Source organism: Amphiprion ocellaris, chromosome 14 (assembly GCF_022539595.1).
Source record: "Amphiprion ocellaris isolate individual 3 ecotype Okinawa chromosome 14, ASM2253959v1, whole genome shotgun sequence".
NCBI lineage: Eukaryota > Metazoa > Chordata > Actinopteri > Pomacentridae > Amphiprion > Amphiprion ocellaris.
The window spans coordinates 11,472,646-11,486,803 of record NC_072779.1 but is presented as its reverse complement, the minus strand read 5'-3'; the positions used below and the strand labels follow the sequence as shown (position 1 = coordinate 11,486,803).

Sequence of the window (14,158 nt, the reverse complement as noted above, 5' to 3'; positions counted from 1 at the left end):
CTTTGCCGAGTGGAGCCGACAACATCCGGAAGTGTGAGCAGTGTAATGTACAGCGCTTTAAGAACGACTGCGGCTCTCTGTCTGCCTCTCTCTCTCTGTCATACACGAGCCTTTTAGTGGTTAGTTAGAAACCCGGTCACCTTTTAAACTTGCTCTACCTTCCAGCATGTCTGTTTTGTGTTATAATAAGGGATGCGGGCAGCGATTTGATCCAGAAAATAACGCGGACGGTGAGTAGTGTCTTAGTCAACTATCACTGTGCCCTGTACGTTACCAGACCATTAGCAAGCTAACCTCTGATCATCTGGAAATTTCTACAGCGAGCAGGCCTGCCGGGCCTATATAGCTAACCTTGTGTTAGCTTTCTGATCCCAACACGGGAATAAGTTGATTTATTAACCCCAATGTAGCCGTTAACTCAGGTAGCTAACAGCACGTGGGCCTTCTGTGAGTTATCACGATGTTGTTAGCATGTTGTAGCTAGCCGGCTAGAGGGTAACGTTAGACTTTACAGAGCCATTGTTGTGGATACGGCACACGGTAAGCGGTTTAAAGTTTCAGAAACACGTAATTCTTCTCTTTTACGGCACGCAGGCTTACAATATGTCATTACTCACAATACAATCTTACATACGTTGCCACAGTAAACCGTGAAATCACTTTTTCCCCCCCTGGAAACTTAGCAAAGTTCAGTTAAAGATTAACCAGTCAACGGTTGTGTTCAGCTTATACAATGCAATAACGTCGTGTTTGTGTTTTACATTATACTGTGAAGTTAATCAACCGGACTAAATGTTTGGTGGTGAAATTTTCATTCATATTTTAAGCAGCTTTTGAAGCTGTCTGAAGCGAGCCACTTTCATAGGAGTTGCCAAGTAAGTTAATCATGCAATCCAAGTGCATGTCATATAATTAGAATGGGGTGAAAAGGGTTCAGTATTTTTCATCAGACATTGCTCATAGTAATCTTTATATATTCTAGTCTCAGCATGCATAAACTGAAGTACTTCAGGCCTCTATTTGTTTTAACTTTGATGCTAACCACATAGAATATATGCATTTTTCACTTTAAGCGACGTCTGATGAAAAATATTGAACCTTTTCAACCTTATTCTAATTATATAAGATGCACTTGTTGATTCAAACTCCAGAGATATAAGTACTGCAAGACTGTAAAACTGAACAGTGAGACACGCAGGGAGTTATTGAATGCCAACATCAACACTACAGTCGATACACTACAATGTGCATACACAAAAATGTTTAAACCTAAGATATTATTTCAGAAGTATGATGGTAACACGTGTGTCTGTATTTTACTGCATTGTTGTCGTTTGCAACACATTCAGTATTTCATTGCATTTTCATCATGTTAGTTAGTGTTTTCCATGGTTTCCAATGTGTTTTCCAGGTTTGCAGTGTTTGTTTTCCTAACTGAAAGCTATAGTAGGTTGCAATCTTGTAGTCGTTTTTGACAGTGTGTCTGCCCTTCAGCATTTGGAGATGCAACACGGGTAGGGGGCACAGAAAAAAGTAAGATCACAGTTCTTCTCGTTACAACCAGGAGGTCTCATGCCTGAGGAAAGACAAAGTAATAGTGTTTTGAGCCCCCACTGTATGCTGCCAGCAGTTACGCATCAATCTGTGAAAGTGAGAACAACCTCCCCAATAACCAGGGGCTCATTTATATATCAGGAATTTTAACAAATGTAAACATGTTAAAGTTACGGTATTGGAAAGATACTGACTATGTGATATTTAGTTTTTTTTGTAATATATGTTGCAACCTGAAAAAAATGAGGGATTTTCACCAGATAATTTATTTGGCAAGAATTATTTATTCTAAAGGGATATGGGTAGGATATGGTGATGAGGGTGATTTTTATAGGGGATTACATCTGCATAGAAAAAAAAAACATAAAAAAGCAGGAAAATGCCATTTTGATCCTTTCTCCTGCTGTAATACTGCCAAAGGCATCCAAAGTAGTTTTTTTCTTTTTTTTTCGCTTTGGATGGCATTCAGATGTACCATTGCACTTGTCAAACAGAGTTTTGTTCTGCTGATTTAAATGCTCAAAGCAAATGGGTTGTATTGCCTCATGTGGTGGCAGCAATTTCTAGACACTGCTGACAGAGTACCAGTTTTTGGTCTGCATCATGTCAGTAGCCAAAATATTTCCATACAACTGCCAGATCGCCCTTTTTTCAGCCATTTCGATGTGCACATGTGAAGCCTGCATGTCAACAAAACTCTGTGTATTTTAAAGTTTAAAAAAAAATCAATTTATCCAAGAACCCATTCATCAGTGTTAAGTACTATCTTCTCATGCAAATTGGTCATGAAAAAATGAGAACCATGGGGAGTTTTCTTTTTGTATCAAGCAGCATAAAAAAGTTGTAATGTGACGTGTTTGAGTGAATTTGCCTTTTTGAGCATTCAAGCACCACAGTGTCGATGCAGAAATGATTCATTGTGTAGCGCTGTCTCAAACACAGTGGCCAAATCCTTAATTTAATGTGCCTATAATGCCATGAAACATTTGTATCAGAAAATAGTTTATTTATAGTGAATATCGTTCTGGTTTTATGTGCTGGATTTTTGATTTATTAAGTCCTCACACATTTAGAGCAGCATCACAACTGATGTTATTCTTTGGTTTTTCTCTTCATAAAATGCCCATGTGTAGTAACCCATCAAAACCCCAATAAGATTGTGTTAATCAAATATCACTGTCAGGATAATTCCCTTCTAGATCTTGAGTTTCCTTATTTAATATTATAATTATAAGTTTGTTCATGGGGCTATTGTTTATATAAAGCCCCTCATTTAAATCTAATCAAACTTTGAAGGTGCTGGTGATGTCTTTGGCTAGTATTTCCTTTCTGTAGAATTGTCCTCCGCTGTCTTCAAGTAATTCAGCGTTGTGTACAGCCAGATGCTCGATGCAGGACTCAAGTCTAATTTCCATTTTAATAGGATGCCACTTTTTCATAACAGTAGACCGTGTGAGGCATTATCATTACCTTTAGAGGCCTCCAAGACGTGTATCTATGGCAGTAGCATGGGGGAGGAACAGCTCTGGCTGTACTGAAAGCAAAAATCCTTGATTTATGGTGTCCACTGGCCAATTTTTTTATTCATTCCACAGTAATTTGTTTTTAGGGTAGCTCTATAAAGAGGACAATTAAAAGGAACACGCAGAAGGAAAATCTCAAAGTTTTCAGACTTTGTGGTAGTTCCTTGTAGTAACTTCAAATCGGCTTTTCGTTTGGCTTTCGTATTGCTTGTATTTAGATTTTGCTTCCATTTGTAAAATTATTTTTTACCAAAATGTGTTCTTTGGATGAAATGACAGTTGGAAAAAGAGTATTGTGCTGTACTTCACAAGGGCAAATTTGAAGAATTCTGTGTAAGTAATGAAAATTATAGTCTATTTTTCTTAATTAAAAAGAAATTTAGTACTTAATAATTGAGAAAAATAGGAATGTGATAATTTTCTACTAAAGCTCACACTCTCTTCTAGCTTTATCAACAAATTATGTTTCGGTGTTGCTTTATTTTACAATTTCCATTCATGCATTTCATGTCGGGTCATAACCTTAAGTCTTGTCAGAAGGCATTATACGAATACGTGTCAGACTTGACCCTAAACAGCCATCACATGATTCTGGATATAATAGAGTTACCTGCTGAGTGCACATTACCAAACCAGTCAAACGTTTTGCTCTTCCATCTCTAAAATGACATCAAACTATTTTGGAGTTTCGTCTGACCGCAAGCACCTCAATCTGCAGCAAGTAATTCTGACGAGGAACATGTGAAATCAGGATTTGACGCTGTTGACCAGAGTCTTTTTAAAGGTGTACTACACATGAAAAGAGGAGTAAGTGCAGACAAGACATCACAACGTTGTATTGCTTTTCCAAGAAAGGGATGGTACTGATCAAAACGGATAATATGACTTCAGATTTCTTAGTTTGTTGATTTTTATAGCACCACATAACACCACAAACTTATTTTATAACAGTTCTCAGCGCTCTGGATAACATATGGGTGGTTTGCCACAGTGGGCATTTCGGATGAACTTGTAAACAGACAGTATTCCCATATACCGCTGCATATTTTTCCTTGAGATTAATCAAAGATGTGTTTTGCTTTCACAGATGGCTGCACCTATCATCCAGGGGTCCCAGTGTTCCACGATGCCCTGAAGGTAAAAAGCCTAAAAAATGCACGATAAATTCATGTCCTGTTATCTGTTCAGAGTTAATGTCTCTATATCTTCCTTCAGGGATGGTCCTGCTGCAAGAGAAGAACTACTGACTTCTCAGACTTCCTCAGCATTGTTGTAAGTCTTCTATTTTCTTTTATTTTTCTCTTCTCTCCATGGCCATGTCTCCATTGTCTATTGTTTTATAGGTATTGACTGCCACCTTCACTGTGGCCATATTGTCCTGAACACATGTGAGTCCAACGCAGTGATTTTCCTCCTCACAGGGTTGTACAAAAGGTCCCCACAACAAAGAGAAGCCCCCTGAGCCAGTGAAGCCAGACGTGACATCATCGGGAGAAAAGAAAGACTTAGATGACCAAAAACCAAAGTTTAACGAGTACATCATCTCTGCACCAAAACCTCAGGAGGCGATACGCAGACCGAGGTTGGTTTCCACCATAGATTTTTATAATTGAATCAATTCCACAGAAATATCCCAAGCTCCTATTTTTTGTGCTTGCCTCTTTAAGTGTAGCAGGATAGAGTTTGGAGATGCAGATATTTACCCAATATTTATTTGACATGTTTTATACACCAAAACTTTAAATTAACAGTGTTTTTATGTTTTATTTAAAGGAAACGTTTATAGAAAAGTTGCAAAAAAAAAAACAAGATTTTGTCCATTCAGTGCATCAACAGGACTTCCAATGTAATATTTTAATAGTATATGCTTTTAACCTCGTGGACAACAATGTGTTCTGATTTTTCTGGATTAGTATCGAACATGTTAAAAGTTAGTTACAGTGTCAGAGGTATTTAATCAGCCTGAAATTGCACTCAACATCCATGGGATAGTACGAGGTGTTCTCTAGCCTTTTAACCTGGGTGCTTCCCACCAGAGTTCAAAAGAAAGTCGACAGGCAACTGATGAAGCGATTACGACTGAATAGTAAAACTCCTTTCAAGTAGGGTATTGGTCTTTGGCAGGCTTTGCACCAGAGACCTAATTTTGAAGTGTTGCTGCCAATGTTGTATTTCTTTCTTGAAATCATTATAGCCCTCCAAGTAGTTTCAACAAATGAAAAAAAGTCTCTTCTTTGTCTTTCTCTTTATTGTAGTTTCATTCCTGATATATCTGCTGTTGTTACAGTGCTGATGAGCCGATGGTGAGATTGCAACATAAAGTCTCTACCTCCCTGAAGCAGGCTCTGGAGAAACTGAAACTATCTGAAAATGCTGCAGAGAAGAAAGGTGAGAAGAGAACTGTATCTTCTCCCTGTTTTTCCTCCTCGCTCTTGCATGTTTCATTTTTTTTCATCAGCTTCATCTTAGAAAACCATCCATCCACTGCTTTTTATAGTAGACACGAAGGTCATGTTGACAGTAGAGCTTAATGGATGGCCGCAGGGAATTTCCCATCACCTGTGTCATTCACTTCATGCCATTTGAGTTAAAGGGACAGGGAGAGAGCAGCACGTCGTAACTGTCAATGCATTTTTCAATAAATTCTCTTCATGGGTGTCAACTCTTTCTCTCTTTTTCCATCTTTTTTAGAGGAAGATAGTGACGAGATCAAAATCGGAACATCTTGTAAAAACGGAGGCTGTACAAAAGTAGGTGAATTTGTCACTGTACAATGGGGAATATTCTGGAATATATTAATTGGTGTTGAAATGACTAAATATCTGTATTTTTGTCCATCCCTTTGTTGAGCTTTAGCCACAATTCCATCATTTTTTTGATTTCGAAGCCACATTTGATTCATATATATATATAAAAAAAAAAATAAAAATCTAACAGCACATGTAAATAGCTTCCCAAAAGAACTCGACGCTCTGGGTGAGGAAATACTGAACCTCCTCCTCCACATTTTATCTAAGACCAATGTAAAGCTAAGGTTTTTTTTGCTTAAATTAATCTAGCCTGTCAGAGCAGAAACCCCAAGATTAGAACACAAATTGTGTGGAAAATTCACATTGACATGTCTGGTGGAAGCTTAAAGTGGGACTTTAATGATTTACATAATTGTACTTCAACTGATTTGATTGAAAGCCATAAGACATTCTTGTAAGTGCTGCCTGGTTTTAGTTCGTTAATCAGTTGGGTTCGTGGTAAAAGCTGAAGTGGTACTTAATTGCCCTCTGTAATTGCAATAATATTCAAAAATGTACCGTAGATTTTCAATAGCAGTAGATGTTAGAAGATTCTTATGCATCACATGATCTACAAAAAGACAACACAGTCGGATAAATCACTTCTAATATCTAATTGGGCACTTATGACTGTTAATGAAGAGTTTCAACAGCTGAAGACAAGCTAATTGCGATAAATGTCCCATTTATTCTTATTTGCATATTTGGTTAAAAAAAAAAAAAAAAAAAGGCAATCTGCATCTGTCTTTTGAACCACCCTTTTGTTGTTTTATTCAGAGTTTCGATGGACCTGCAAGTGATTCTGATGTGTGCTTATACCACTCTGGATTTCCCATCTTCCATGAAGGGTTAGTATTACTGTTAATTTTTGATTCAAACTCTACAGTGCATAACTGTCAACACACTAGACATTGTGGTGGAAACTGCAAAGGAAGCATGAAGAGCGGCATTATTATTTGTCTTTTATTCTTCCCGTTAGTCTTGTTTACCGGTGCTTTTGAGTGACACGTTATTGACTGATAAAAATCCGGCGGGTGTTATGTCTTCCCTGCATCTAAAGGATGAAATACTGGAGCTGCTGTAAGAGGAAAACCTCAGATTTTAACACCTTCCTCTCTCAAGAGGGCTGTACCAAGGGAACACATTTATGGAGGAAAAAAGATGCGGTACGTGCGCCGGTTTGACAGCAAGCGATCATTCAAGTGTGCAAGTCTGTGTGAAAGCGCCTCAGCTGTGACTCCATCTAGTGGTGTCTAGTGAGCTCTTTGTGGTAGAGCAGCTGAGTTTTAAACTCTGCTTTATCTGGAATCTCCTTGCAGGGTAAGAAGGTTGTACCGTGCCGGTTTGACTGGCACCAGACCGGGGCGCAGGTCATCATTTCTATCTACGCCAAAAATGCCGTCCCAGAGCTAAGCTACGTGGATGCAAACAGCACCACGGTGAGGGATGCTGTAGCGTAGATTTCTGTCCACATCTAAACCGCTTAGTTTTGTATTTTGTTCTTCTCAATCTAATGTCCATTTGACCTTTCTGCTTCAGCTCAACATTCACATCATATTTGAGGGAGAGAAGGAGTTTGAGCAGAAAATCAGCTTGTGGGGAGTAAGTGCACTGTTGCTTTATTTGATGTAAAACTGCTTTTGATTCTTTTTACTGTATGCCAGTTTAGATATGCAGCCTGTAGCTTTATACAATATAACATATCTACATGAAGTAATTGTTTTATTATTTATGTTACTGATTTCACTACAGTCCTTTGCAGTTATGGTTTAAATACCAGCAATTGTCCTCTCTGCCTGAATTTAAGTTAAAACATGATTTTGAAGTCACTCTTGTCTGCCAACCAAGCTTACCTGTGGTTCACCTCACACCAAATGTACTCTCTACTGCTTGGGATAACTTCTCATCTCTTTTTCCACATTTTGATTCATAGTTTCCTTGAGAGAACAGTGCATATTAGTGACACTACAATTTGATCTGAATGAACCTGATAAATTGTCCAGAATTTAGATCATTTTTCTAGCTCTGTTTAGGAATTTCATCTGGCTGGATGAGATAATTTTGTGAAAATACACCAAAGTAAAGGTCCACACATTTTGGCTTTGAAAATAAGATGATTTTTGTGATGCAGAGTTTTTGGCCACCTTTGTTAAGCCACTCTACTCCTGCCTCTCCTTGTAGGTGATCGATGTCAGCAAAAGTGTAGTGAACATGATGGCAGCCAAGATTGAGGTGGCCATGAAGAAGTCTGAGCCGATGTCCTGGGCTCGTCTGGACCTTCCTCCACCCGTCCCCCCGCCCAAGGAGAGCGAGAAGAAAAAAGAAGACACCGATAGTGAGGAAGAAGATGAATGATAAGGATTTCATATAAAGACACACTGTGTATTTTTAGCTGAATCAAAGGCCACCAGCCACACAGTCCATTCTTTACCTCTTTTAAAGAATTGCCTCTTTTGCTGTTATGGAACTTTGGCCTTTACTCCTCGACATTGCAGTGTTTGCCCTATCATTCTTAGTGATCAGAGTACTTAATTTTGCCCATTCTTCTCACTTTTTGGATCTTGATTCGTCATCTTGCTTGTTGGAAATGCTAGAGAATCTTCGTGTTCTTTCCAACGTTTCTTCAGTGATAAAAGGAGGGACACAGATTTTTTTTAGTAGACTTTCCAGTCAAATCAGATGACAACTCAACTGTTTTATTGCACTGAATTCCCCTGGAAAATAATAAGAATCAGGTGTAACTACGCTTTATCTCACACCTGTGTACACTGCTCACGTCAAGTCATCGTAATGGATCACTGTTGTCACCATCATTCATCATTTTTTAGCAATATTTGGTTAACATGATTTCATCTGTACATTTCCATGTGTCATACTTGACCCATTTGAAATGGTCGGTTTTCTTTCATTCCATCCTTTGGTCTCATAAATTGTGTAAATTGTTGCATTGTTGTGTCCAACAGTATCACATCAGATTAAATACTGTCTTTATAGATATATTTCCATGTATGTGATGAAGAAGCTACTCTGTGGAGTTTGAATCGGAAATTCACATCAATAAATTATCCTTACTCGTGTAATATTGAATTTATTTTGAATAAATGAGAAATAAAATATTTCGCAGATGTGCTCCAACTATCCCAACTTTCTCACAGTTAAACTTGTAGATTTGCTCTAATAGTTTTTTTTTTACACCATTATACTTCATGTATATTTTGTACACATTTTGCTTTCAAATACTGTATTTATCTCCTTATTTCTTGTCAAATCAACATAGTGCGGTTTTAATGAGAATGTACTGTAATATCTGAGAATGCCAACTGAATACAAAGTATTTTGAGCAAAGTACTGTATTATAATAATGTTATGCTAGACAGCATGTGTCAAGGCTTAGAATGTATAAAATATATTTGGCTGAATGAGACATGGCGAAAGAGTACAACTATTAGGGAGGCGATTTATCTTACCAAAAAATAAACTTTTGTGTTGAAATTTTAAAGCTGGGGTCGTATGTGTTTGTGTGTGTGACGGTGTGTATCCCACAGTGAATTTGAACGCAGACATATGCAGAACAGGATTCTTTTTTAATGTCAGACTCCTCCAACCACTGGGACCTTGTGAAATGAAACACTTCTCATGAATTAAAGTAGGTGCGACCTTTCAAGTGAAGATTTTGAACTAAGTCAACTTTGGGGGATTGCAATGGCTTTTACAAATGTCAGAATTTTTCCTCTATTACGCAGCTCCAAGGCTAGAATATTGAACCAAGTCGTGATTCCGTTGGCGTCGCAGATCGTGACTTCCAAACGCAGGCATTATCACTTGTTTTTTTTTGTTTTTACAAGCACGTCTCACATCACAAACGTGAATCAATTGAAATGTTAATCAAAACTTGGTTCAATCAACTCCCATATAAATAAAATCAAAGTCCCTGAAGGCTTCTGCAAGTTTATCTGAACAGCTTTTTTTAAACTCTTCAACTGCAATTGGATACATTCGTATATCATTTCTTTGTTCTAAAGGTTTGCATGTGTGACTGACGCAATGTACTGCAGAACCCAATTTTCAAGGCAATGAGCTAAAAACGCATTAACCCTGATGAATAAATGTGAAAAGTCATCATGGAACATTTCCATGACAAACCCTACAACTACACATACCATGTCTGAAATGATCTGATGGGTAGAATTTGACAAGTTGTGGGTGGAACATTTTCAAAGTCTAACATGCCTCAAAATCCATTTTAAAAGTTACTGCATGCAATTCATTTATTTATTTTTTTACACTTTTTATACAGTTTAAATACATTTATTTGCTATATCATTCACAGTGCTTTGATATTAAACCTCATAGACAGGTGGGCCCTGCACACTCTGTACCTTCACATAGTTGTTTGGTAGTTACGGTGGTTGGTTTCCACGCTTTCATTGCTCAAGATAAGTGGCTGTCTTTCTGGGAGAGCAAGTGCACTTTTCCAACTCCTCCCTTGCAGCCAAGAGGGTCTTCTGTATCGCCGCTTTGCCGCTAGGACGGCAGCAGCAAGGACAATTGTCACAATTCCTCCAAAAAGCCCTGCAAGTAGCAGCCAGGGCCACACATCCTGCAGCTCCTCCAGATAAGGTCGCATTGATTCTGCCAGTCTCTGACCTGCAAAAAAAAAAAGAATAGTTTACTTGTGAGTTCCAGATAAAACAAGAATAGTAAATGGAACTAAATCTGTGCAGGGACAATTCTAATCCTTTTACTGTCAGGATATCTTTTTGCTTAATAGATTCAACAGGTGGATTTCATAAGGAAAAGAGATTAGCGATTAGGCAATGGAGAGAAGTAAGTGATCTCCTCAAGGGCAAATGAAAAGAGAAAGACTCCACTAAGAAGGGAACTCACTGGCATCTAGCAGGTGGGAGTATTCATATCCCAGATCCTTGCTGGAAATGAAGTATTCTCTGTTCCTGTGGAGGGGCAGGAATGGCACCATGTGGTATTCACTGTTGTGCCCTATAGGAGCATTAGACTCTGGGTACTGGGATGGAGATGGTGTGTACCTCCTGAGCCACTGTTCATAAATACTTTCACAGAGAAAGAAAGCAAATACAGGTCAACTGTTGAGTGAAGGTGGACATAGACGTGCATATAATTTATAAAATTTGTGTCTCAGTGTGCCTCACCTGTCAACAAAAGCATGGTGAAGAAGAAATATGGGGTCATTTGCAGAGCCCTGCACCGAGGACATGGATCCATTCATGAACACATGCAGAGCAGCGTGCATGCCCAAACGAGAACTGCTCCCTAACCCGGTTTGAGGGTCCCCGAATCCTGCAATATGAAAAATATCTCATCAGAACTTAAAACAGTAGGGAGCATGTAGTGGTTTGGGTGCACAAAAAGCTTTATGTTGCAAAATTGGATACTGTAACACAAAATGATAGCATTAAAAAAAAAAAACACCAGGTACCCTATATCTCATTGACAATATGAAAGAAAAAAGTCACTTTGCCAATGGTTCAGGCATTTTTACTGCACAGCAGTGTGTTCAAATGGACGAGCATCGTATCTTTCAGCAAGATGTTCATGACAATGGCAATCTCCATATAAAGCTCTCCTACAGTGGACTATTTTTCTTCACTAGAAGAATGCGAATATGTTCAGAGCCAATATAGGTATCCTAGGAAACCGTCACAGGCCTCTAAGACTATGTTAGAAATAGCTTTTTATTTGGACAGCTCTGTGTTGATTTTCATCCTTCTATAAATAGAAAATTGCTGTTTAGTTACGGGTCATTTCGCGTGTGCTGAATTTTTAATGCATACCCAGATAGCAATTATACATTTGCAAGAGCGAAATGAGACTGGCACAATATTAGTTTTGAGTAAGTGATTCATTGTTTCTGTTTCACAAATTGAACTTTCTCTGCATACGTAAAACAGCAATTTAAAGGCCACAAATTTAAGGTTCCGTAACTATTAGCAATATAAAGAGCAACCTACACATCCGGCACATTATGGGGTAGAGACAGACAGAGCAGCAGTTTAACACCGTGAGAGTGAAAAGCAGCAGTGCAGTGTGGGAAATGACAGCGTGTGTGCGTTTGTGTGCCTATGTGGCTGGGCTTATCTGACCTTCCAGAGTGTTCCTGAAGCTCATGTTGGCAGTGCGGTCCATTGCTCCGGTGTCATAGTTGGTCAAACTCAGAGTGAAATCCACCTCTGCTGAAGTTGGTAATCGTTCAACCAGGTTGCGATTGTGGTTTCCAGGGTTACGACGCACCGGGCCTTCGTCGGTGGCGTCACACAACACACCTCTGATGTTGTAGTTGTCAGCCTGGGAGCACAGGACCTGTAGATGGAGAGAGATGAGTCATATGCGGCACACATGAGCATGAAAGTGACAGCATAAATCCCAGCAGTAAAGAAAACTGGCAATAAATGAAGAATTATGTTCTGTTTATGCAGGCCGCCTCCAGAAAAAGGCTGGCAGCAAACCCACCCTGCAGGTAACAAACTGTTTGTGCCTCGGCCGTCAGGAAAGAAGTACAGGTCTATAAGAACTCGAGCCACCAGACTGAGGGACAGCTTCTTCCCCAGAACCACAAACTCTGGACAACCTCACGCGCACTCACTTCAAAAGCTTGAGACGAGACGGAACTGAAATTGCACCTTGAACTCCTGCACTTTAATCACTCTGTTGCATATATATTTTCTTACTTTTAATGTATTTTTACTGCTTTTAATGCACTGTATGTTTTACTGTCCATGTCTTTTAATGATGACTTTCAAGCCAGTACTACCAAAAAGAAATTTTTTGTTACTGGTGAAAACTAACTGCATGATGACGATAAAGATTCTTGAAATTGGTATGTTTGAAAGGCTCATGTAGGTAAAAATCCAGCTGTAAAAGTATCTACTGTCATCTTGATCCGATATTTTCACTCAAAATGCAATGGTACTTGCACTTTTCATTCATTCATTCATTTAGAATCAGGCTGTACAGGGGATGATTTGAAACTGCATGTATCCAAACAGCTTTGTGATCTCAATCTGTAAAGGTCAGAGGTCGCATTTCAAGATTAACCTTCCATAGTTTAACTGAAAAGTAATCTTACTCATAAATAGATAATAGGCTTACTATAAGGAAGAAGAAAGGATGAAAAGCAGTAAAGAAAATGAGAGACTCAAGGGTGCTACTTGTGTGTGTTTACCCTCCAGGAGGAGAAGACTGAGCCTGGGCTGAGAAGTGAGGGATCCTGCGGGTTTCTGTCACCCATCAGGTCATCCGTGCACACATCACAGGCCTGGGCATCCCTCCAGTCCCAGTAGGGGATGGTGAAGCTCATGTCCCCAGTCAGCTTCCTGATCTCATGCTCCCAGTGCAGCAGGTACACTCGGTGCCAGGGGAGGAACGCAGGCGCCCAGTGCGCAAAGTCCACATCGGTCCACACGTTCCCCGGTCCTCCCAGCAGCGCGTTCCGAGACACGTAGTAATGCATCCACACAAACACATCATACACAGACACATCTGCAAACATCGGGTTCGTGCCGTTCCCCATCTCACTGTAGGTCCCCGTGGCCACGACGTAGTCCCTGCTGATGGTCTGCTTGGCCAAGTTCAGGTAAGACACCAGTCTGATTCTCTCGGATCTGGACAGGTGGAAGATGTTCCTCCTCAGAGACTCTCTCCTCTCGTTACAGTTCTGCCCAAAGTAGCCAAACTGACAGTCGGCACAGTTGAACCCCATAAAGTTTCCTGCGCACTGGCACGTCCGGTTGTAGAACACCAGGGGCCACCTCTCTCTGTCGTCCAGGCCGGAGAACGGGTACTGCGCTCCGTCGGGCTGATCCGAGACCTCCACATTAGCGCAGAAGCCCCGGCCCGATCTGGCTCCGCAGGCAGAGCCGTCTCCTTCCCAAAGCGGGCAGCACTCCTTGGTGCGCAGGGCCTGCTGGGTTGCGCACAGCCGGGGAAACTGCTGATGGCTGGGTACCAAACAAAAGAAGAAACCAAATATTACCTGTGGCCACATCACAGCAAGGTTTTACTGCAGCCACCGTGAAATGAACCAAAAACGCACAAAGTGAGAAAGTACAAGTGATGAAGTCTCAGCTGGAAATTCTTCACACACATCCCCCCAATCCCCCCCACCTCCCTATGTTGTGGCAGTCACATGCTGCAGAACCTCCGACTTAAGCTCACTTGATGAAGGGGGGGCAATTACCCTGAAAGAATAGCCCGCATTCCAAGAATGCAGCCAGACTCCTTATAGGAAAAAAAATTTACTTAAGATGTATTTATTAA

The 14,158-nt window shown here is 40.0% G+C and overlaps 2 protein-coding genes across 2 annotated transcripts; one reads left to right on the top strand and one right to left on the bottom strand.

Moving 5' to 3' along the window:
* The first annotated feature begins 32 nt into the window (after positions 1–32).
* On the top strand, positions 33–9,365 carry chordc1b (cysteine and histidine-rich domain (CHORD) containing 1b). Its single transcript, XM_023266482.3, has 11 exons — positions 33–230; positions 4,165–4,214; positions 4,293–4,349; positions 4,499–4,659; positions 5,365–5,465; positions 5,769–5,827; positions 6,644–6,714; positions 6,927–7,032; positions 7,186–7,305; positions 7,406–7,468; positions 8,048–9,365. Exons 1-11 carry the CDS (start codon positions 167–169, stop codon positions 8,219–8,221), a joined length of 1,026 nt encoding a protein of 341 aa, XP_023122250.1. The 5' UTR covers positions 33–166; the 3' UTR covers positions 8,222–9,365.
* LOC111565888 (tyrosinase-like) lies at positions 9,035–13,980 on the bottom strand. The gene is made up of 5 exons (XM_023266193.3): positions 13,065–13,980; positions 11,986–12,202; positions 11,035–11,182; positions 10,754–10,935; positions 9,035–10,513 (listed from the first exon to the last, which is right to left on the bottom strand). Exons 1-5 carry the CDS (start codon positions 13,884–13,886, stop codon positions 10,248–10,250), a joined length of 1,635 nt encoding a protein of 544 aa, XP_023121961.2. The 5' UTR covers positions 13,887–13,980; the 3' UTR covers positions 9,035–10,247.
* Positions 13,981–14,158: the final 178 nt, after the last annotated feature.

Bases quoted from the DNA above. Each gene is read 5' to 3' on its own strand.
- chordc1b (XM_023266482.3), top strand. From the start codon at position 167: ATGTCTGTTTTGTGTTATAATAAGGGATGCGGGCAGCGATTTGATCCA. The intron at 6,715-6,926 runs GTTAGTATTACT...CTGCATCTAAAG, and splicing joins TTTCCCATCTTCCATGAAGG to GATGAAATACTGGAGCTGCT. The intron at 7,306-7,405 runs GTGAGGGATGCT...TTTCTGCTTCAG, and splicing joins TGGATGCAAACAGCACCACG to CTCAACATTCACATCATATT.
- LOC111565888 (XM_023266193.3), bottom strand. From the start codon at position 13,886: ATGTGGCCACAGGTAATATTTGGTTTCTTCTTTTGTTTGGTACCCAGC. The intron at 11,183-11,985 runs GTCAGATAAGCC...TTCATATTGCAG, and splicing joins CTTCAGGAACACTCTGGAAG to GATTCGGGGACCCTCAAACC. The intron at 10,514-10,753 runs GTGAGTTCCCTT...TTTTTTTTGCAG, and splicing joins CTCCCACCTGCTAGATGCCA to GTCAGAGACTGGCAGAATCA.